General features: G+C 42.6%; 1 protein-coding gene across 1 annotated transcript in view; it reads left to right on the top strand.

The window, feature by feature from the left end:
- Positions 1 to 4,258, top strand: part of SPAG6 (sperm associated antigen 6) — a 26,960-nt gene extending 22,702 nt beyond the window's left edge. Inside the window, exon 9 of the mRNA XM_019471005.1 lies at positions 1,332 to 4,258. Within this exon, the coding sequence (XP_019326550.1) occupies positions 1,332 to 1,398 (67 nt within the window). The 3' untranslated portion in view covers positions 1,399 to 4,258. The remainder of the gene's footprint in view (positions 1 to 1,331) is intronic.
- The last annotated feature ends 16,971 nt before the right edge of the window (positions 4,259 to 21,229 follow it).

Here is a 21,229-nt window from a genome sequence, read left to right as displayed (position 1 = left end):
CCCCGTTTCCCTCCACAAGGACAAGCCAGTGGCTGTCAAATGGGTAAAGCAAAATCATAAAGAAACTTTATTCTGCAGCTACAAATACTAATACTTCAGAGGGAAAGAGGACATTTGCTTACACTTTTCTGGATATAATTAATGTTTCTTTGTTACAGCTATTTTTTTCCCCTGTAAATGAAACAAGGTTACTTATGTAGGATGGGATGTAATAAAGAAAAGGGCCCCTTCGAGCATCTCCAGCTTGCCTCTTTGTGCTACTGCCTGTTGTTGGTTGTGCTGCCTGAGGCACAGCTGCTATAATAGACTCCAGCTCTGGGTTTGTCCCGGAGACCTGTTATTTTAGGCTGTTTGCAGACTGAATATAATAATGCATTGAAAAGTTAGCTTTACAATCAGAGAACTAATACGAGTTTTAAAGAGTTACATTATGCGGAAATCTTTCAGAAAATGAAAATCAACAAGGTAAATGGATCTTCCTTCAGTGTGAAAACATTGGGGATTTCTACTTGAATACATTTTAGGAATGCATTACATGGAAGTGTGTTCCTCTCTCTTTATAGTTAAAGCTTTCAGGGCTCAGAGATGACAGTTTACATGCCTGCAAAACCAGAAATGGACTGAGATGTATGTTTTTAGAATAATAGTAATAAATTTCAGATACTCTTAACCTGGAAGAGAACTAAATGCAGCTTTGGTGATGCTTGCATATTGGAAGCATGTAGTTGGTCCATTGTGGAAAACCAACTGAATGACAGCAGGACAATAATGGCACCATAGACTCTTACTCTAATGAAAACCTATTGGATAATCTCTGTCCTTGAGCTGGCATTAGAGACAGAAGGTCATTGTGATAAATTTTTTTGTTCCAGAATCAATGTCTCTCACATTGATGTAGACTTCACATTAGCTTTGGGTTGTGTGCTTATGTTTGATGAACAGCAGTAGAGTATTGTCATCTGGCAGCCTATAGTTCTGTGTAAACTCATGCTTTTTTATTAAAGGCCATCATTTCAAAAGAAGTTAACATCTACATTTCTCAGTAAAGGCAATGCTTATGGCTGCTGAACCTATCTAAAAACTAGCCACTTACCTACATGCCCTAAAAGAAGCTAAACATATTTTTGAAAACTTGACTTCCAAGTATAAACGATAACGTAAGTTGAAAAGCAGGCTCTTAAAACATTGTAGGGGAATAACTGTAGAACTCCTTGACCAGTGTTTAATGCTAGGATTTTTTTCCTGATCGATAGAAATATGAATAGTGTTTCATTACTTAGCACAGAACATGCCTTGTAGTCTAATGCACAAACAAAATGTTTCTCTTTCAGGTATTATTCCCCTGGATATTCTGAGATACTTCTGGAAAGGGTGGAAAATTACCATCCAGTTTTATAAACTTCAATTTTTTTATTAGAGCTGTATTTCACATTTATGCCTTTATGACTGTAATACAAATACAGCTGTTGAAACTCTTGTTTGATTCTGAAATCTCCTTCTACTGTTTGAACTACTGAAAGAGCTCAGCAATTCCAGCGAGCTATATTTTGCTCTTTATAAACTTGTTTGTTGCTAAGTTTTAGTTCCTTTTTGTTTTTCTCTAACATTACTACCAGATATTGCAGCGTATATGAATGGAATTTCATGCAGGGGTGATGATTTATCACAGCAGCTTTTTTAGAATGTCATTTCCTTTTCCTTCCACAAGAAAGGTTTGTTATTATCTCATTCAAATTTTAGCCTTCTCAATACTGTAGCCATTTTCCCCTTTTGCCTTGCATATTGTTTAGAGCTTCCCAAGCTTGATGAGGGGGAAAAAGCTGGCCCCTGCGCTTTTTCTAATTATGGAATCCATTCTGCACTGAGATGTCTCTTACTGCTACCTTTCAGAAAGTAAAGCGATGTGATTTTGCATCTCTGAACATATTAGTAGCTGCTAAATAAAGACATAATCAGACCTGATGATGATAAAAGGGCTGAATTCTGCATGATGTGATAGTGTGGTGGTCCTGGCATGGTAGATAATACATCTTCTGCGAAAGTCCTCCTAATTAAGGCAGGATTCACTGTGGAGGGAAGAAGCAATACGCTGTTTGGTGTATGCATCGTTGTTCCTCTTGGAAAGGACAGAGTGAACTTAGAACTTCCACGGGCACAAAGGGAAGGACCCTGGGAGGTTTGGCTCCATTTGGGTCAGCAGCAAATCTGTGCGGCTCAGAAGAGAGGAGAATTGCTTGGCTGCGGGAACACTGTTAGCAAAGTTCTGAGCACATTCAGAGGAAACCTGAGGATACTTGAGTCCCACTGATTTGAGTGATGGGATTAAGGCTGCTCAGTGCTTATTCTTCAAGAGCTGAAATTGCTGCAGAATTGAGTTGAAACACATTTGGAACTTAGTCTTGAAGTTGCAGATCACATCAACATGGAGGTTATTGGAGGTATGAGCTCTTGCCTGTAACATCCTGGAAATATTTTTGCCTTCTTATGTAGAGTGGAAAGACTTTTACATTCTGCTTACTCCTCTGGTGTACTGTAGCAGCAGGGAGCAGCATACAACCTTTCAGTATTCCCTAATATGTAACTGCCATTTACCATTTTTTGTTCTTCTAACCATTTTTCTTTTCCTCATATGCAGCAGTTTTCTGTGGTTTGTTCCTCCCCCCCGCCCCAGGAGTAATAAACAGTGTTTCTGGAATGGGATGTTGAAATACTGGCAGGCACAAGGAAAGACAATATTTGAAAACCCCCGCAGGAGAGAAACTTGTCTACTTTCTTAAACATACTAACTGAATGAGTTTATAAAACAGGGATAGTCTCTTCTATTACTTGTAAAACAGGAGCAAAGACTTATTGCAGTTGGAAATGATTTAGAGTGGCTTTTCTCTGCCAGATTCCAAATGACTATTTTCTTTTATTCTTGTCAGCATATTTTTCAGCAGTTCACAAAAACATTGATGGGCTATCTTGTGTTAAGGTTTAATTCTACAGAGGGCTGTGCTCCCGCTGTGAGGTACTTGGTGCTCCCAGACTCTGCTCTTCAGGAGGAGCAGGGGATGCACAGTACCTTGCTGTATGGAGCCTAACTGAGACGGAAACTGTTGGTGTCACGAATGCTGGTATAGAAACCACACCAGCTGGGTTCTTTCCTTAACCCACATCAGAGTGAAAAGTCTTGGCACTGACTAGCTTCTACCAAATGCCTTTTTGTTTTTGGTGTTTATATTCTGATATTATTAATGCTAGGACACTAGCGGAAAAACATTAGGTCTATTAAAAAGATTGTTGTAATACTCAGTAATTTTCTCACATGCATTATGGATATTTAAAAATCAAATCTTGTGCAATCTCTAAAAGAAAATGTAATGGAAGGGCTTCCAAGCAGTGTTGAAGGATCTGAAGCCTTTATTTTCCCTAACGGAACAGAAATGGTGCAGAGGGCTGAATGCAGTTGTAGTGCAGATGGGAGGCAGGGTAGGCATGGAGCCGCGTACCCATAGCTGCATCATGTGCTTGGGAGCACACCCACACCACACAATGCTAATGTATATGTTTTGTGTGGAGAGAGCAAAGAGGCTTCAGTCCCCTGACAAATGTGCTCCTGCTGTGTCACACTGTGCTACACTGTAAGGATTCCACAGGGTTAAATTTCAATGCCTAAACAATTTGTTCACAGTCTTTTCACAGTCTTTTTCTGATTCCTGACAAAGGAAATGATTGCACAAGGCAAACCTTCAAAGCGATCTGATTGTGCAGAGCACAATCTAAATCAGACCTAGCATAAATACATCTTTACATCAGCTAGGCAGTTCTGTCCTAGGCCAGTGGCTGTTTGGCCTCTTGTCACAGGACTCTCCTGGATGATGCCATATCCCAGTAGGCTATGGCAGTGCAAGGTCCCCTCCCACATACTTTGAGACCCCCTCAGCGTTCCTTTGCTGGCAGGCTGCTTCCCTGCATTGTACGTACACCTTGTGGCTGGAGGCTTCCCTGGAGGTACGCGTCTGCACAAGACAGATCTAGCCCTTTACAGCAGAATTATCACTAATTTGTATTTTAGGCTTACATTACGAGGGCAAGAGTTGCTTTTTTCCTGTAGTGTTTCACAAGCTCTGATGTACAGCGTTTCTATTCCATCCTCTAATTTGGCTTAAGTTGTCATCTAAAACTATATTAATGTTTGTAATTGCTTCTCTGGCAGGCTTCAAGTGTGTATCATTTGTCTCAATTTCATAGAATAAAACGTAGATTTGCATTTTAATTCATTGTGTAAATGCTGTTTTCATGGTAGTTTCTGACTATGATGCTAGAAAAGATGAAGAACAGGCTCATTTTGCAGCTTGAGCCTGACACCACCTTTGCGTGTTTGTCTCAGCTTACCTCTCAACAGTGCCTACTTCTAAGCTTAGGACATACAAGCATTTCAAGTAAGAATCCCTCTCACAGAGGTGGATTATTAAGACACACAAAGAAAATTAAGCCAAAGCTTTGGCAGAAATAAATGTAAGTGGAGACAGCGCTTAAATAATTTTGCCAGTTCTTTTGACTGCTGCGTTGGGACTTTTCAACCCAAGTCTTTAAAGATCTTGTCTGGGGGCCTGAGCCATGATTTTTGTCTACATTACTACAGCTATTATTACATCTACAGATGTAAACCAGGGCCTTGAAAGAACATGTGGATGTGTAAAACTTTACCATATTTCATTCAGTGGATGGATTAACTGGCCTACAAAAGCTCCATTCTTTATCTGAATGACTGGAAACCAAGAGGATCTGAAAAGGGGAAATTCAAGGAGTTCAACTCTTGTGCATATAATATGTTCTGCATTTCCAGAGGGATTTACCAAGGGATTGCTTTGTCTCATCTGAAGTGATCAATCTGCTGGAGATCTGCATCTTAACAAACAAACGAATGAAATGTTGAAGGAGCTGAATGGAACTGGTGAAGGAAGAAATTAATCTCATTTTGTGAAGTAAAGCATAAAGTTACTGTAATGAGGAAGCAGACGGAGTGTGGGCAGATCCTCAGTGTTCTTGATTTGGTGTAGGGGGTTGTGAATTAGCTTGGCCAAAAGGGAGTTTTAGGCATGGAGGGTGCCGTGGGATAGCCTTCAGCTTCTGGTGTAAATTGGAGTCCTCTGATTTCGGGGCATGTAGGGGTGGCTGACTATTGTCCCTTCAGTTGAGGAATCTGTGAAAACATGCTTGCCTCAGTATCTTCCTTAATGGCTGACTGGTGTCCAGTATCTTGGTTGTTAGAATTTTAGATCTCACTATGTGACCAGGGTAGAAAGGAAGTATGGAGTAGCACTAGGCTGCAAAGCCAGTGGTTCCACTTCTTGCACTGACATAGGATTGCTTTTATGGTCTTGGATAATTATTACAAATCCCTATGTATCATCATCTTCAGCTGTGAAGTATCTGTTACACTCGTTTGTTAACTTGCAGAAGTGCTGGGAAAATTAAATTCATATGAGAGGTCGATGCAGCAGAACTTAAGTTCTTTATAACTAATACCATATTCAGAAAGGAATATTGTTCAAGAACCTACAAAAATTTACCTAAGAAATCTTTGAGATGCTGATTTTTAGAATTTGACTTGAACTAAAAGCCAGTGGATTTTGTGAGTTTCCTCACCTGACACAATTTGAAGGGATCTTGGAGAAAGAGGAAATTACGACGTCTCTCATGACTATACTGAAACTATTGATGTCATTTTTGTATAATACTTAACTGTTAATATTGATGCTACAATGCTGTATTCTGCAGTCAGCTCTATAATTTAGCTAGTGAAAATACTAATTACATTATTACCACTCTACTGTATTTCTAGATACTGCACAAAAGATTGAATTAGAAAATACATATATGCAATACTAAAGCATATTTTGATGATGAGAATGCCTTTTAACACCGGAAATGGTACTGTGCTGCCTTTCAGAAGAAGTTACTCTTACTTGGGTTAAACACATTTTGTAGTTGTTTGTGTTCCCTCCCACCTAGAGGTCCGATCACGAGGCTTGCTGAGTGCTCAGCGAAGTGCTGAGGACCATGATCTACTGTCTGTAGCAGAAACCAGTTGTGTTCACTGTCATGCATCAGCAAGCTATGGAGAGGAACAATGTGAGTGTACTAATGTCATCATCTTAGCAGATTTCCACAGAGATTTTGAAGGCTTGCTTTTTCTTCATAAAAATACGCTTGTTCCTACTAGTTCCTACCTCCAAACGGAGTTAAAGAATAGGTACCCAGATTAACTTTAGCTATTCTATATTTTGTTCCTTTAATAACAAAAATTAAGTTTTGAGAGGGGGAGAAAGTGTGTTAATGTCTTTCTTTAAAACAAAGTTATTGATTATTTTTTGTGTCAATATCAGCGACAAAACTTTTTGTAATCTTGTGACAAGATCTGTGCCCTTTGCTCCCAAGGAAAGTTTTGTCTTCACTGATAGAGGCTAGTGATGTGTTTTATCCCTGTTGTCCTATTTATAATTAGGTCTGATGGCCTCTGTACATGTTCACCTTTCAATATTAGGTCAATGTTAAAGCCATTGTCAACCTAAAGGGTTGGATTACTACCAAGATTCAGCCTCCGTTGCCCCACAGTGCTATAAATTATATTACAATCTATTGTTAAAAAATAATAATATGCAACATAGAGGTCTGATGGAATCATGTTAATGAGAACACTGAAGCTTCATTGACTTGCAGTGTCATTAGAGCTGTGAGACAGGTTTATGGCCTTGTGCAAAGTATATTTGTGTTGGTTTAGACACAGTATTTATTTGGTCACACCCAGCCAAATGTTTCCTTACTAAATTAAAATAAATGCTGGTTAGTTCAATGAGCTACAAAGTTATATAGTGTAATTTCAGGTTCTCAAGTCACAGAAAATAAGCCCCAACAATGGAAATCAGTAGAGGATCAAAAATGATGGATATACTAGAGTGAATATGAACAAAGAGGGAACGGAGTTTACTGAGTTGGGCGAAGTTAATTTTTTATTACTCAAGCAATGTATAAAAGTTGGAAAGAACAGCTCCCATCCGTAGTCTGCTCTGATCTTTATGTAACCCCTCCCTGTATACACGTACATACACACTTGCAAGCATGGTCAACCAAAAGGTAATCGTAACAATTTCTGTCTTTGCTTTCACAGGACTTGCCTCTGTAAAGCATCTTTAGTGGCTGGAGGAGAGCAGGTCATTGGCAGGTCCTCTGCTTACTAATGCCAGCTTTATGGTACTAATTTCCATTAAGGTCAGCAGCACCCACCTGATTTCCATTGCAGTGAGAATCAGGCACTGGATCTGCATCACCTGTACTCCTTTGTGCTCTGAACAGCTCTGCTTCTTGCTGGAAACAAAGCAGAAGTGATAAAATGACTTTCTTTTTTTCTTCCCCAGCAGTGCTTCAAATGAGGGAATGGTAGGAAAATCTTTCTAGAGCTTTTGGGGAATGGCTCATGCTCTGTGTTGGAGACTGAATCCCCAACCGTGCAGGGCATGAGATAGAAAGAAAGATGAGAAGAATCAGTAACAGACTGGTGTTGCAGCTATTACCTGCTTTGGGAAATGACTATACAAGGAAGCTTCAAGTTTTCTATCTCCTTTCATGAGTAACACCTCCTTGCTGTAGCCATCTCTGAGTTTGGTCATGGAGCTTGTCTCTGCCTCCTGCTTTGGGGCCAGGTGGTTGCATCAGTTGGTGACACAGTGGCAGTGCTGCTCATGCCAGCCTAGTGTTGGATCATGATTCCTACAGACATTTTCATTTTATGGGAATGGAAAGGAGCATAACTCCAGCGATTCTATAAGCAGTTTAACAATATGAAACGTTCTTGCTTTCAGTCACTCCAAAGCAAATCCTACGCCAGCTTATCTGTGAAGACTACAAGGGCTTGGAGCACACCAGAGACAGGGAAATTTGGCAGTGGGAGGCTGGACAGGGTTCAAGGAGAACAGGCCTTGTGCCTGTGCTGCTTGTATGCCATCATAGCCAGAGAGATGGAGCTGGAATCAGTCTGTCCTTAATTGCATGGGTTAAGACCCCACCCTGCCCTGGAAAAGGCAGAGTACAGCATATACGCATAGGGCTGAGAGGAACTATAGATTCTTCTCCCCTCCTCCATCCCACATTCGTTTGGCAGCAGTGCACCAACCGTACCTGGTTGGGTCTGGCACAGGGAGGACTTCCACCTCCTCAGGATATCCCAGGGGTGTTGTTCATTAGTGCTTTGAGGTTGAAAACTGCTGTGAGTGCTAAGTGTTATTACTGTTTACCGATGTGATCAATGTGTAGCTGACCTTAAATCATTTTCTTGTGGTAATTCCCTTGGTTAAAGTGGAGAAAATGAACCGTTTTGATGACAGTGTTTTAAGAAGCTGCCATTTCAGAAGCTATAGCTATGCCTGTGATACATCGCCCTGTCTGACATCAAGGGTGGAAACTTGGCTTTCTGAGGCGTGGAGCTCCAGTTTGGACCATCTCCCCATATTTATGTATCTTTTTATACCAGACATAACCTACTAGTAACAAAATCTGTTAAAATTTTTGCCATTGACTCGAATTATCATGAGGTCATGAATCATTATTTTAGGTCTAGCCCTTCCCCCTCCAAGTGTTTTTTAAAATCCTGATTTTGTGTTTATGCTAATGTAGTCATGCAATGGGAATGTTTGGTAAAATTGCTGTTTAATTTACAATAGAAGAAGGCTTTAGCAGCTGTTTTATAGCAGTTTAACTACTCTGACCTAAATAACTGTTCTTAAGAGATTGAAAAGTAATTGAAAAGGTGAAAAAGTCCAGGACTGTCCTCTCTTTTTTTTTGCATTTTGTGTGTTTCTTTTTTAAAACATCTTTGAAACCGCTTTATAAACAATTTGAGTTCCTCTGCATAATTCAGATGAGAGAGGAAAGAATGCCAGTTTACTGGGACTTGTTCTCTGACCACCTGAGAAAAAAGGAGTTTTTCATCCTCTTGAACATCATCTGGAGTTACAATAAAATGTGCTCTCAGCTGGATTCCTTCTGTGTGAAAATAGACAGAGCTACATCATTGCACACCTAAAGGAAGGACACAGAACTACAAAAGCAATCTGAAATCTGAATTTTCCCTGCTCCTCGGAGACCACAAGTAACTTTCTGTAATCTTAATAAAAATTATTTGAATCTTGAAGGAGGGATATACTTCTCCCTTCAACCTGAGTAGTCCAAAGGACCAAAGCTAGAGATCCTTTTATACACAGCTGAGTCGCCTGTCAGGGTCATAGTGTGAAAACCCCTAGCAATAGCTATTGAAGGAACTGAAACAATCCACAAAACTAAAAGGTAATTTGGGAAAATTCACTAGTAAGGTAATAAAACTTCAGCTGAATGTTCATTCCAATCTGTTGCAGATGAATGAAATGTGGTGCTAGTGCATTGGAATCCTGGAGTGATAGACACATGAAGAATACATAAAAGATGGATGTTAGTTAACTATTGCTGCAGACAGGCTGTCCTACTTGTCTGGGGAGCTGGTCCTGCAAACCCTCAGCCAGGCAAAAGCTTTTGTTGATTTGAGGGTGACTGTGCACTGAAGGAAGGTTCCCGGGCCTGGGCATATGGCAGTCAGATGATGGTGGTGCAGCTCCCGTGACGTGCTCTGGACTGGTGGAATGGTTAGATGACAAAACTCTGCAACTTCACACAAGTGTGCTGTAATTTGAAGCCGTTCTGCAGGGAAACCGTAGGCAGCAAGTACAATTTCTAAGCCTGATATAAATTCCATCCTGTTTAACTGCCATCAGTTCTACTGCTGCAGATTAGCAAACCAAGTGAAGAACAAAGCAATGGAGAGATTTGATCTGGCTTCATATGGAAGAGCGTCTTCCATAGCCCCGAAAGCACAGCACTGAGGTCTTCGCTATCTTCTGTTGCCATATCGTTGTGCCCTGGGCAGGCAGCTGGTCCATTTGCTTCCTTCCCTTTTTCCTGCTGAACAAAATAGTGGTTCAGTCACTTTCTTCTGGATTTCCTTCATCTTGTCTCTCTGTCTTTTTGTTTTTTAATTCTTTCATTTGCTTCAACTCAAATTCACTGATGCACATACCTCCTACATGACTTCATCTGTGGGAGAGATGCACGAATCTCTCCTTTAGCTCCTTCTGATGCTTTTCCAGACCTCAGGTACTCCCTCTGTTCCTTGATTCTAGGTTGGATGCACTTAAATAATTTGTCCTGTGTTTTTGTTTATTTGGCTAATTACTCTTCACATCTCCTTCAGCCCTCTAAGTTACTACTCCACACATTGCTTGTCATAGTTCACACTCCTTTTGTTTGACTTTGCTTTTTCCAAGGCTAGTTACTGGGTCTTGGCAGAATTGTTACAGCATGTCACAAACAGCTGGTTTTTGCTGTGACAATAGGCTGATGTATGCCTCGAAAGTGAACACACAGGCCTGCATATTAAATGCTTACAGTGTCGTGACAAGCACAACCAATTTTTTAAAATCCTTTAAAAAAAATTAAGGTGGAGATTAAAACTAGGAAATAATTGAAAAGAAACATTCCCAAACTGAGGAGCAGGCATGCTTGAGATGAGCCATACAGTATCAGCTGTGAGGAAAATCTCAAAGAAGATCTCTTGCAGTGAAAGACTTCAAGAGGAGAGGAAAACACCATGGGCCCCATGATGTCCTGTGCATAGGAAATGTAGCATGTGGGTGCCTGCACAATTTCTGCTGGGTTGTAACCCAGTAAAGGGGTCACGGAGTAAATGCAGCTCTACTTACCCAGCAAGACAGGGTGTTCTTATTTTACAGAATTCATTTATTGCTTCAAATAAACCGTTTTATCAGACAACTACATCATGATCACTCTGAGCATGTATTTTAATGACTGCTTTGTTTTAAAGCTGTGTAGAGTATGCTACTGCCTTCATCCTTCTGTCTTCTCTCTGTATCTTTCCTCCACTTTTCCATTACTTTTCCCCATTAACGTTCGATGCACGCTATCAGGTATGTCTGTCGGTGGGTATTACTTTCACCAGCTTTTCTTTGCAGTAGTATGTCTATAAATGGCAGACAGCATAATTCCTAATTACATGTTGCCCCCAGATGCTCCATGGGTGATGCTGATGGATTGCTGTGTGGGTGGTGTTGAAGGGGCTGGGGGAGGGGCAGCTGGGATGCAGCTCCTCTAAGTGGTAGCAGAGGTCTCTCCTCGGGCTGGGCTCATCAGTCCTCCCTCAGTAAAGTGAGCTCAGGAACCTCTGAGATCGTGCATCTGGGCATTGGAAAAGGGGACATAACGCAGGAAAGGCTTCAGGATACAACCCAAACAAACAGGGAAGCAGGAGGAGCTGGGAGAGACAGAGAATTTACCGTTTACCTATCACTGCAGAAACCACACAGCACGGAGGGCTGACAGACTACACAAGCTGCTACATCATGCTTTCGTGATTTGAGTTCCCCCCCTAGCCCTTGATTCTGTGCTGGGCGGTGTCAGCGCTGCAAGGCAGAGCCTTATCGCGGCAGGCTGCGGCAGTTGGAGGGCGTCTGCCCTGCTGGCTGCAGGGGCTCAGCTTCATTTCATTAATGGTATTTCTGACAGTGACCGTCTGCATGGATTAAGATATTCCTGTCATGGTCGAGGGCAGATTGTGCTTTGGAACTGAATCAGGCCATTTTTGACTACCGAAAGCGTGGCTGTGAAGCTGGCAGACTGAGCCACTGACTTCTACCAGTCGCCTGCTCCGAGGCCGGGTCTGTAGAGGACGTGGGTAGAGGAGAGGCAGGAACATCAGCAGACCCTGCCTTTAAAAGGAACAGGCCTTCCTGCAGCACAGGGATGGACATGCCTGCACCAGCAGACTGAAGAGGAAGAATGGAAAGCTGAGTGATCCTGGACCTTGAAAGGATGCTCTCCAAACCCCAGAGAAATCCAAGGAAAGGTGAGGAGGTGAAAGCAGGGATTTCCAGTCAAGCGTTTGTCGTTTTTGCACAGATCTTTACTCTTCAAGGGCTGCTAATGGAGAAGGAGGAAGTGAGAGAGTGCACGTGTGCGAAAGCGCATCTGCAAAGCCTGTTCCCTTCTCTCTTCATCCTGTGGTCCTTGAAGGGTTTTATATTTAGCCTGCCTAGCAGGTCAGCTACTAGGAAGACATGGAGGGAGGCAGGCAGTACTGGCTTTGGGGACTGAAGCAATTGGACTCCATGGATTTTTACATCCCAAGGTTAGTGCCAGAATTTGCCCTATCAGAGTGTGCACTGAAACTAGGAAGTGTCTTGGGATGGTGTGCAGAAGCACATTTAAGAACGTAAGACATTAACTGCTGCATCAGACCAATGGTCCATCCAGCCCTGAGTCTGTCTCCAACAGTGGCAGGAGGCAGTGCTACCTACAGAGAGCAGGTGAGCCTGGTCACAGCCTGCGGCCCGTCCTCCCTGTGCTCCCCCAGCATCCCCAACTGTTGGATTTGGATGTAAGAGGCTCATCACTGCCTAACCCTTCTAGTATCTGCTTATGGACCCATTGCCCACTCACCCAATTTTATGAAGTCCTTCTAGAGTTACTTGCCTGAAAGAGCTTAGTGTCACAAACAAACTTGAGGACTTCACTGTACGCTCCCCTCTTCAGGTACTCACTGAAAATGTTGAGTAAAGCCAGTCCCACCATCAATCCCACAGCGGGGAGACCTTGCTGGTGCCTGTTCTCCACCCTGAAAAGTGGCTATTAAGCCGTATCTTTTGCTTCATTTCCTGCCCCCAATTTTCTATCTGTAAGAGTCTTTCCTCCCATCCTGTGGCAAGTTAGTTTCTCTGATAACCTTTGGTGTGGAACATCATCAAAAGCTTTTTCAAAACTGAACTGTTCTGTGTCTGCTGGACCTGCTCTCCATCTTTACTGATGCACTCCAAGGACTGCGGTGGGTTGGTGAGGCAGGGTTTCTCTCTGCAGAAGCCATGCTGCCTTGTTCCCAACAGACCATGTTTACCCCTCTCTACAGTGACTTTGTTTTTTTAGACCCTACTGCCATTGGTAAGTTTGCCATGGATGGCAAACTTCCTGGTCTGCAATTCCCAGGATCCCTTCTGAAGTCCTTTTTGTGGCTGGGAGTTGCAATGGCAGCTTGCCAGCCCTCTGGCAGCCTGGTGCTTGCCATGCTGGGCTACCCTCCCCATCCTGCGCAGCCCGAGGCTGAGGGGTGAGGATGAACGGCAGTCAGGGACAGAGTGGAGCTTTACTCAGGAGTGGGAACCACTACCCAGAGAAATGTCAGTAACTCCTTTTTTTTTAACTTCAAAACACATTTGCTCAACTTCTGAAGTGAGTACTTAGGTGCCAGTTATTCTTTCCCGCTCTTCCCTCCCCAGGGACAAGGCATTTTACATGGCTTCTCATACAATGGGCTGCAAAATACAAAGAAGATGTATAGAGATTAGGTGATAATACAATTTCTGTCATAGGTCTCATACCTGCTATTGATATGTAATTGGTAATTGGTGGGATATGCCCTACGGTGTGATGGGAATATCTGCATTGGCAATTCATTGGAGTAAAGGGGGAGAGAGAGACCGTAACTCTACACTGAAATCATACAGATTAGGATTTAACAGAAGACATGAGCACAAAACTGAAGAACATAGCTAAATACAGACCCTTTGGGCTAGAGAAACACCACAATGAAAAGTTTTTAGCCCAACTATTAAACACAGGTATTTCTTACATGACATCTGATGAGGGAAAAATGCTGCTAAGGAGACTCTGAAAGGATCCAGCTTGGGAAAGAGGCTGGAAGGCAGCGAAGCCTTTTCTTGTGCCTGCTCACAGGCAATGCAATTTTGCAGGTAATGTTCTTTACTCATCATCACCAAGATGGGGAGAAAGGAAAATACGCAAGCAAAAAAGAAACAGTGAACAGTAAATAAAAACACAGGAGGCAGCAGTAAAAGATGTCAGTTTTTTGTTGGGCTTGAAGCAACTGCCGAGGAGCTTTGTTCTGGGAAGAGAAAGTGCCGCAGCAGGACGGGAATACTTGGCTTGGGCGGGCTGTCATATCTGTCATCATTATAAGCATGGACAGATGATGATGATCTCTCCATTCTGTTCCTGTTTTCTCTCAGTCTCCAGGGATGCTCATCCAGCTGTTTTCACCACAAAATTTATTCAGCTAATTTGTCCACTTCCCTTTCTTGTTTTCTTACAGCTCTTCTTACCTTCATCAGGCTGGTAGCATCTTCTCTGTGCTCACTGCTACTTTTAGCCTTCCCTGTTCTTGGAGATGCTGACTACTTTCCAGTGCCTAGTGGTGTGTTACTGTCTTCCTCCTGCATTGCTTTTCAGCTCTTCTTTCCCGCGCAATTTGGCATCCCACACCATGTGAGGCAGGGGCAAGGCAGGGGGAGAAAAGCAGGCAGCGACCGGGGGGTCTTTAGGTGGGTCACTTCTCATAGATACAGGCTCCTTCCTCTCCTCTTATGGCTCCCTCTCTGCACCCATCCCTCGGGTACTGACCCCACGTTTATTTTCTAGCAGCAGTGTGTCTAAAACCAGGCAGCTGACAGCACAGCTCGTTCAGCTACTGCTGTAAGATTTTGAAGACAAGCAGGTTTCACAAGGCTGCAGCTGAAGGGAAAGAATTTCTAGAAGCTGGTTCCTCTCTAGAGTTTTTGGAGAAGATGTGTATGATCACCGATGATTTCTGGTCTCGTTTTTTTGTAAGTGAGTTGAAGAAAGGTACTCTAAGTCCTTTTTTTTTTTTTTCCCCAAATGATAACTAGGATATAGCAATCGTACCCAGCTATGTAGCTCTCCACACCCTGAACTTGTCACAGCCTGTGTCTGAGGAGGACCGCTCTGAATGAGATTTATGTGCGGGCATTTGGTATAATTTGAAACAGACTGAAGCTTAGTGTCAGGGCATTTCATGACATGCAGAGCCTTAAAATTATGATAGAAGTCATCTGGGGACTTGCACTGACAGTGTGCAACCCTTCTTGCTGGAGTTGTTCCTACCTGCTTACCGCAGCCTGCAAAACAACCACCCACTCATGCAATCGCAGTGCGGAGAACATGCCACTGTGATGGATGATGTCCAGGTGTGACCTTTCACCTGTTACGGTAGCCAAAAATCTTCGCGGGAAGAGCGCATGATGGAAGATTACGGGATGATAAAAAAAAAAAAAAACAATCAGGTGGAGGATTCTGTTGTTAAGAAAGTATTAACTATTTTTTTAAATACACAGCCATCTGACAGGCCAGGCCACACCTAAAAGGGCTAATGATAAAGCCACAGTTGGCTGGAATGGTTCAGTCCAAAGGGCAGGCTGGTTTGTTGGTGAACGCAGAGCATATCTTCAGTAAGCTGCTACAACGGATGCAAGAAACTGAGCAGACAATCTATTATCAAATGCATGGTGGAAACTTGACATTTCAGCAACGTAATACACTTGTTTTTCCAGCGTCATGAGACTAATATACTCCTTTTCTGTGCTTGACGCAGTGTCATTCACATCTGAGAAAAATAAATGGGGAAGAATATGATTCTGGTATCTATTCTTGGCATTGCTAATTTTAGTGCTACTAAGGAGAGGGATTTTCTCCTTTTTTTTTTTAAAGAAAATGTAACAAAGCATGTGAGTCTTAACATAAAAATAATTATGAAGGGCAACATTGCTGCTCTTTCTTTGATGCTGGCACTTTGGTAGCTGTTGTACATCCCTTACGTTGTCTGGAATGAAAACCAGTGGCATTATGAAATCTTCCCAGCTCCTCTGAACCTCCAAAGCAAACCAGGGTTTGTGTAGCTGAAATAAATCTAGAATGACCATGAATGAAAGCTTCTTAATTCAGCCCCATCAGTACAAAAGATTACTTCTCTAGTCTAATTTCTATGCTGTGTGCAAGAGGTTTTGAATCCCAATTTTGGAATCAGTCACCTGTTCCCTTTTGCAACACCTCTTTCTACCGTTGTGGTAGTTCGTAACATACAGATCCGCGTATCGAAGAAAAATGGTGGAGAAAGGTTTGTGCTTGTGATTTTTTTTGCTTCCAGTCCTACCTTCTCTGAAATGCATGCAGACATACTTATTTCCCCTATGATATAGCTCCTGTTACGTGCTTTGCACCTTTAAATGTGCAAAGCATCGTGTCTGCCTGGCAGGACCCTGAGATTCAAGATGGAAGAGAGACAGGCTTTGTTTTCTCTCTCATGGAGATTTTGCATTCGGTCTTCCTTTACTGTTACGTTGGCTTGTGGAGAGGGTTAGTAAACAACCCAGTCCTGTTTCCCAGTTTCTTTACATTTTCTGTACACAAAGAGCAAAATGCACATTTTCCCCCTGCACAGGGAAATGCCAGGAAAGGAAAATGTACAAAACCTCAGCGCGGGGAAGCAGCGTCTCCTCCGCTGCAGAGCCATCTCGCAGCAGACAGGCAGGCTGAACGCTCGCATTTGAAACTGCAAAACAAAGAAAATAAACTAGCAGGCACAAATTCTTGAGTGCCTAAGGACTATTTCTGTTCCTCACCAACCCGCTCGCAGCCAGTACAATAATGAAGGCGCGCTGCTGCGTGGAGGCCCAATGCATAGGACTGCATTTTGCAGATTAGGCATTTGCCACTGCATTTTCAGATCGTTTCATTTTTCTACCTGGTTCATCTGTATTCTAGAGTACAAGAAAGTAAGAATACTATGAAGGTCATTCTTCACCTGTGGTAGGTTACTGGTTAAATTGGTTAAGCAATGATCTGATTTTGTAACTTGTTCCACATGAGCAAGTGAAGGGGCTGCAGCCAGCAGGGAGCGAGGCTTGGCTGCATCCGATGGGGGTGGCTTTCCTGTGGGGTGATGACTTTGGAGCCCTGAGTTTTTCAAGGATAAGTTTTCTTTTCCCCACTCTCACATGGGCTTCAAAAGCTGTATGGTGGCTGCTTTCTGAGAGGAGGTGAAACTAAGGCAAGCCAAAGTGAGTGAAGCCACATTAGTGTTCGGGTTTGTTTGTATGGTCAGAGGCTTACCCACGCTGTCAGTTCTGATGAGTTCATGAAGAAGTTATGGCGATTTGTGGGGAGGCCTCCAGACTTTTGGATGAGGTGTGGACTGACTGTGGTTGGAGCTGTGTTCTTTTTTCGCCCCATACAAGTGACCTCCTTGGGAAAAAAAACCCAGAATTTATGGCAGAACTGTATTCTGCATTCATTAAATAGAGAGGCAGCTGCTGTGTGTGTAGATGTGTGTGTACATGGAACAGCAGTGTTCGTACCAACATCCTCCCTCAAGAATCCTGTTGCGGGGGGACAGTTATAAATAACTCTTTGGCCACTATAATTGTTCTGCCAGTACAAGCTGCCAGAGAAATACACTGACTCAGCACATGCCCGAGCAAGATCCTTTCCCAGGCAGCACTTCCCACCATATAAACGTCCCCGCAAAGTCGTGTAGGTGCCTGGTGGGGCAGCGAGCCCCATCTGGCTGCTGCTGTAAACTGGCATAAGCTAGGGCTGAATCAAAATTAACGTTTGTAAAATATACTGAAGATAAAAAAGCACTGCTTAGGCTCTAGTTAATTTTTTTTCAGTACCCCCAGTTATAATTCTAACTACTGTTGCAAGAACTGCAAGTGCCTCTCCCTGCAGCGGTACTCTGGGTGTTTCTCGTGGAGGAATGGAGGTTCTTCTTCTGTCACTCACACAGAGCCACACTGGTCTTTACTGAGCCAAGTAAGATGATCTTGTATGTGTTCACTGACAAGCAGAACAAAATTGTCCCCTGTGCTAATGTTCTTAATGTCTGCTGCTACGATAGTTTTTATGCCTCCTCTGCCTGCCACAGTCTTACCAAAGAAAACTCCCTGGCCCCGTACCAGGGAGGAGGCTACAGTCCAATTTTTTGCTGCTGTTCCTGAAAGGATGTTAATTCTTTTTGATAATTACATGGGGGATTCTTTTTCTTATTTTAAAAATTACCTTAAAAGTAATAATTAGGAAGCTGTCATTATTCTTTTTTCAAAGCAGGTTCTACATGGAATAAAGAACCTAGAGATGTGATTTGCTTTTTATCACTTGGAGCACCAAAATAGCTATAAATGAATTCAAATGTAATTTTCTTGAGAAAATAATTCCTGTTATACAGACCCTATTTGCTACACTTCTCAGGGCCTGTTTTACCTGTGTAATTTGAAATTACTCAGAAAAAAATCTGCCTTTTTTGTATGTGCAAATCTCAGTTCTGCCTTTTTATTCTGCTACTTCTGTCTCTGAGACTGCTTTTTCTACTACTAATAATTCCTACAAGTAATTGTAAAAGACACATATCTTCAGAATATCACTTTCTAACTTTCCAAGAACCTATCTGCACATATACAGTGTGTTCCCTTAACTACGTGGCTCCATTTAAATCAGTACAATTGCTTGGCAGATATGTAGGTATACTAGTGTGCTGTTCTTACATTGCTGTATCTCTTTCCTGAAATGGTGATGGCATAACATATAGTAATGCATCATATCTTTATATGAGTAAAATTGCATATGCAGTAAATGTTTTACCAGTATACCTGCTTTGGTAAAATAAAATTATACCCCTGCCTAATTATAATGAAAGAAAACCTAGGTGTAGACCAAGGCTCACCGGTTAATTCTTTATTACAGTATGTTTCCAGCTGCAACAGAATTTAAATATCACATTTTCCCTTGTGGGTTATTTTAATTTTTTTCCATAATGTCATGGATTTATTATTTCTAAATGCAATGACGACATCAGTTACAATGGGAACATTTTTATCTTTGCCCTGTGTTCCGTAGAGACAAACCTCTAGAAGTCAAACAGTGAGCTTTCAAAAATGAGCTTATCTCTGAGGTTAAACAAGGTGTGGCAACGCTGGCATGGGTCTCCTGCATCAAGAAAATGTTGTTTTTCCAGCCCCTAATAGTGGTCCTCATTCTGTAATGTGAGGATAGTTTTGTAGCTGTGTATTTACATATTTTTAGCACCATCATATACTTTGTTTTCAATGGAGATGTTATATTTAGAAGTTTCTCAAAATGTGGAGCATGTGTTATATTTCTTTTGCGTAATCCGTCAAGACTAATTTGATTTGAGACCAGTGCCTTTTTTTTTCCCCCATCTGTTTGGAAAAGTGCAGTTGTAGAGACATCAGTCATGTAACACTTTCTGTGAAACAGCTTTACTGACAGTTGGGAGTTGTCAGTAACCATGTGGATTTCAAGCTCTCAGTCTGGCTACGATGAGAAAAACCCTCTGACACATAATTTCCACAGAGCCACAGAATTTAAGGCCGGAAAGACCCAGCGTGATCACCTAGCTGACCTCCCGCCTAGCCAACCCAGGGATAAGCCATGTTTCAATAGCTGCAGAAAACGCCAGCTTTTGGGACAAACATACATTCAATTCAATAGCGTCCACTCACCAGTAATTTACTTCAATAGTAAACAACCGTTATTTAGTTCATATATATGTTGTATACATAATTGTGGCTTGTTTCCTGTTTAAACTGATCTAGCTTCAACTTCCAACCTTTGGGAAAATTTTAAGAGATGCTGTTTCTTGTGTAAATATGCAGAGACCAAAGCCTGCGTTGGGTGTGGGTAGAAGAGGCAGATGCCCAGGGCAGCAAATTGCTGGAAGCAGCAAAACAGATCCGTGGAGGGAAAACCACGGCCCTGCAGCCCATGCCCACAGCCCTGCTTGCTCCCCAAGTGCTGGGGCAGAGGCAGGAGCAGGGGCTCGCAGGGCTTGACACGGGCTCGCAGGGCTTGCTGGCTCTGCCTTTCTGCAGGAGGTGGAGGAAGACACACTGAAGTACCCATAAAAGCTATTTTCTTTTCAACTAGGAAGCAACAAAACTCAGTTTTGCCCCTACGCCTCTGAGAAATGTGGAATAATCTCTCTTTGAACCAGTGCAGAAATCACCATTGTATTCACCTTTGAAAAGCTACCATACTGAAATGTTTCAGTCTCTCACCATAGGACGTTTTGTACTCTCTAGGACTCTCTCCTGTTCATTCATATTCTGCTCAGGGGGTGGCCAGCAGAACAGCCCACGAGGGCTGATGTCAGAGGTGACGTAACCTACCGCATCATACTTGGCATTTCCTTTTATCCACGTTGGTGTGCACCGATCTTTGTATATTAGCTCCTTTTGTGACAGCAATATGCTCTGCAAATTCGAATTCATTTACTGTGCTTTCCAAGTCCTTTCTCCTAACCTGTGCTGATCAGCAAGGCATCTCTTCTGCTGTAAATCTTTCATCCTTATAAATGTCTGAGCTTGCTTTTGGCTGCACTGGAAAGCTTATGGTTTCACTGTGCCCATGCAAATGATCAGGTTGACTCTTTGGGTTACAATCTTTCCTCCTTGTAATTTACTGTTCCCCTGATCTTGGAGTTTTTAAAATGTTACTCAGGAATCACGGTATAGTTTCTTCCAGTGCAGTGCAAAAATAGGAAATAGTGCATATTCAGCTACCACCTTTTTGCAAATTGGAAACAAATCCACTTATTTCTAATAATATTTTGTTATAATTTCATACAGTTATTGTTTCAATTAATTAACCATAGAATCAAGGGACCCCTGGAGTTCATCTAGTCTAACACCCTGCTTGAAGGGGGACTGTCACCAACAGTGGACGAGGTCAGCTGTGGTCCAGGTAAATCTTGAACCATCTCCAGGAACAGAAATTTCACAACCTCTCTGGGCAACCTGTTTTAGGGTTATACTGCCTTCTGGGTGAACATGTCTTCTCATGTCCAGACCTCAGCTTGTGGACACAGGCCCCTCTTACAGCCTCTAGCACTAAGAAGATTGTTTGGCTCTTGTCTGCATAGCCACCCTTCAAAGAGCTGTGGGCAGGTGTTCCAGCAACCCTCAGCCTCCCCTTGATCAGACTAAACAAGCATAGCTTCCTCAGCCCCTCTTACGTTGCTCCAGGCCTCTGATCATCTCAGTAACCTTCCGCTGGTCTCTTTCCAGTTTCTTCACACCCCTCTTGGACTGCTGGACCCAAAAACTGGGTGCAAAGCTGACTAGAGGGAGATAATAACTTCCCACAGTTTTCTGGCCACTGTCATCCTAACGTAGCTCAGGACATGATGTGCCCTGTTCAGATGAGAGCATGCTGGTGACTCACGTTCAGCCTCATGCTCTCTCTAATCCCCAGCTCCTTTTCACCAGGATGACTCTTCAGTGAGGTGTGTCCCAGCCTGTAATGGATCATGTTTCCTTGTTGA

The sequence above is a fragment of the Aptenodytes forsteri genome, unplaced genomic scaffold, assembly GCF_000699145.1.
Source record: "Aptenodytes forsteri isolate BGI_AS27 unplaced genomic scaffold, ASM69914v1 Scaffold336, whole genome shotgun sequence".
Lineage (NCBI taxonomy): Eukaryota > Metazoa > Chordata > Aves > Sphenisciformes > Spheniscidae > Aptenodytes > Aptenodytes forsteri.
Note: the sequence above shows the minus strand (reverse complement) of the source record. Positions and strands in the feature narration are given on the sequence as shown.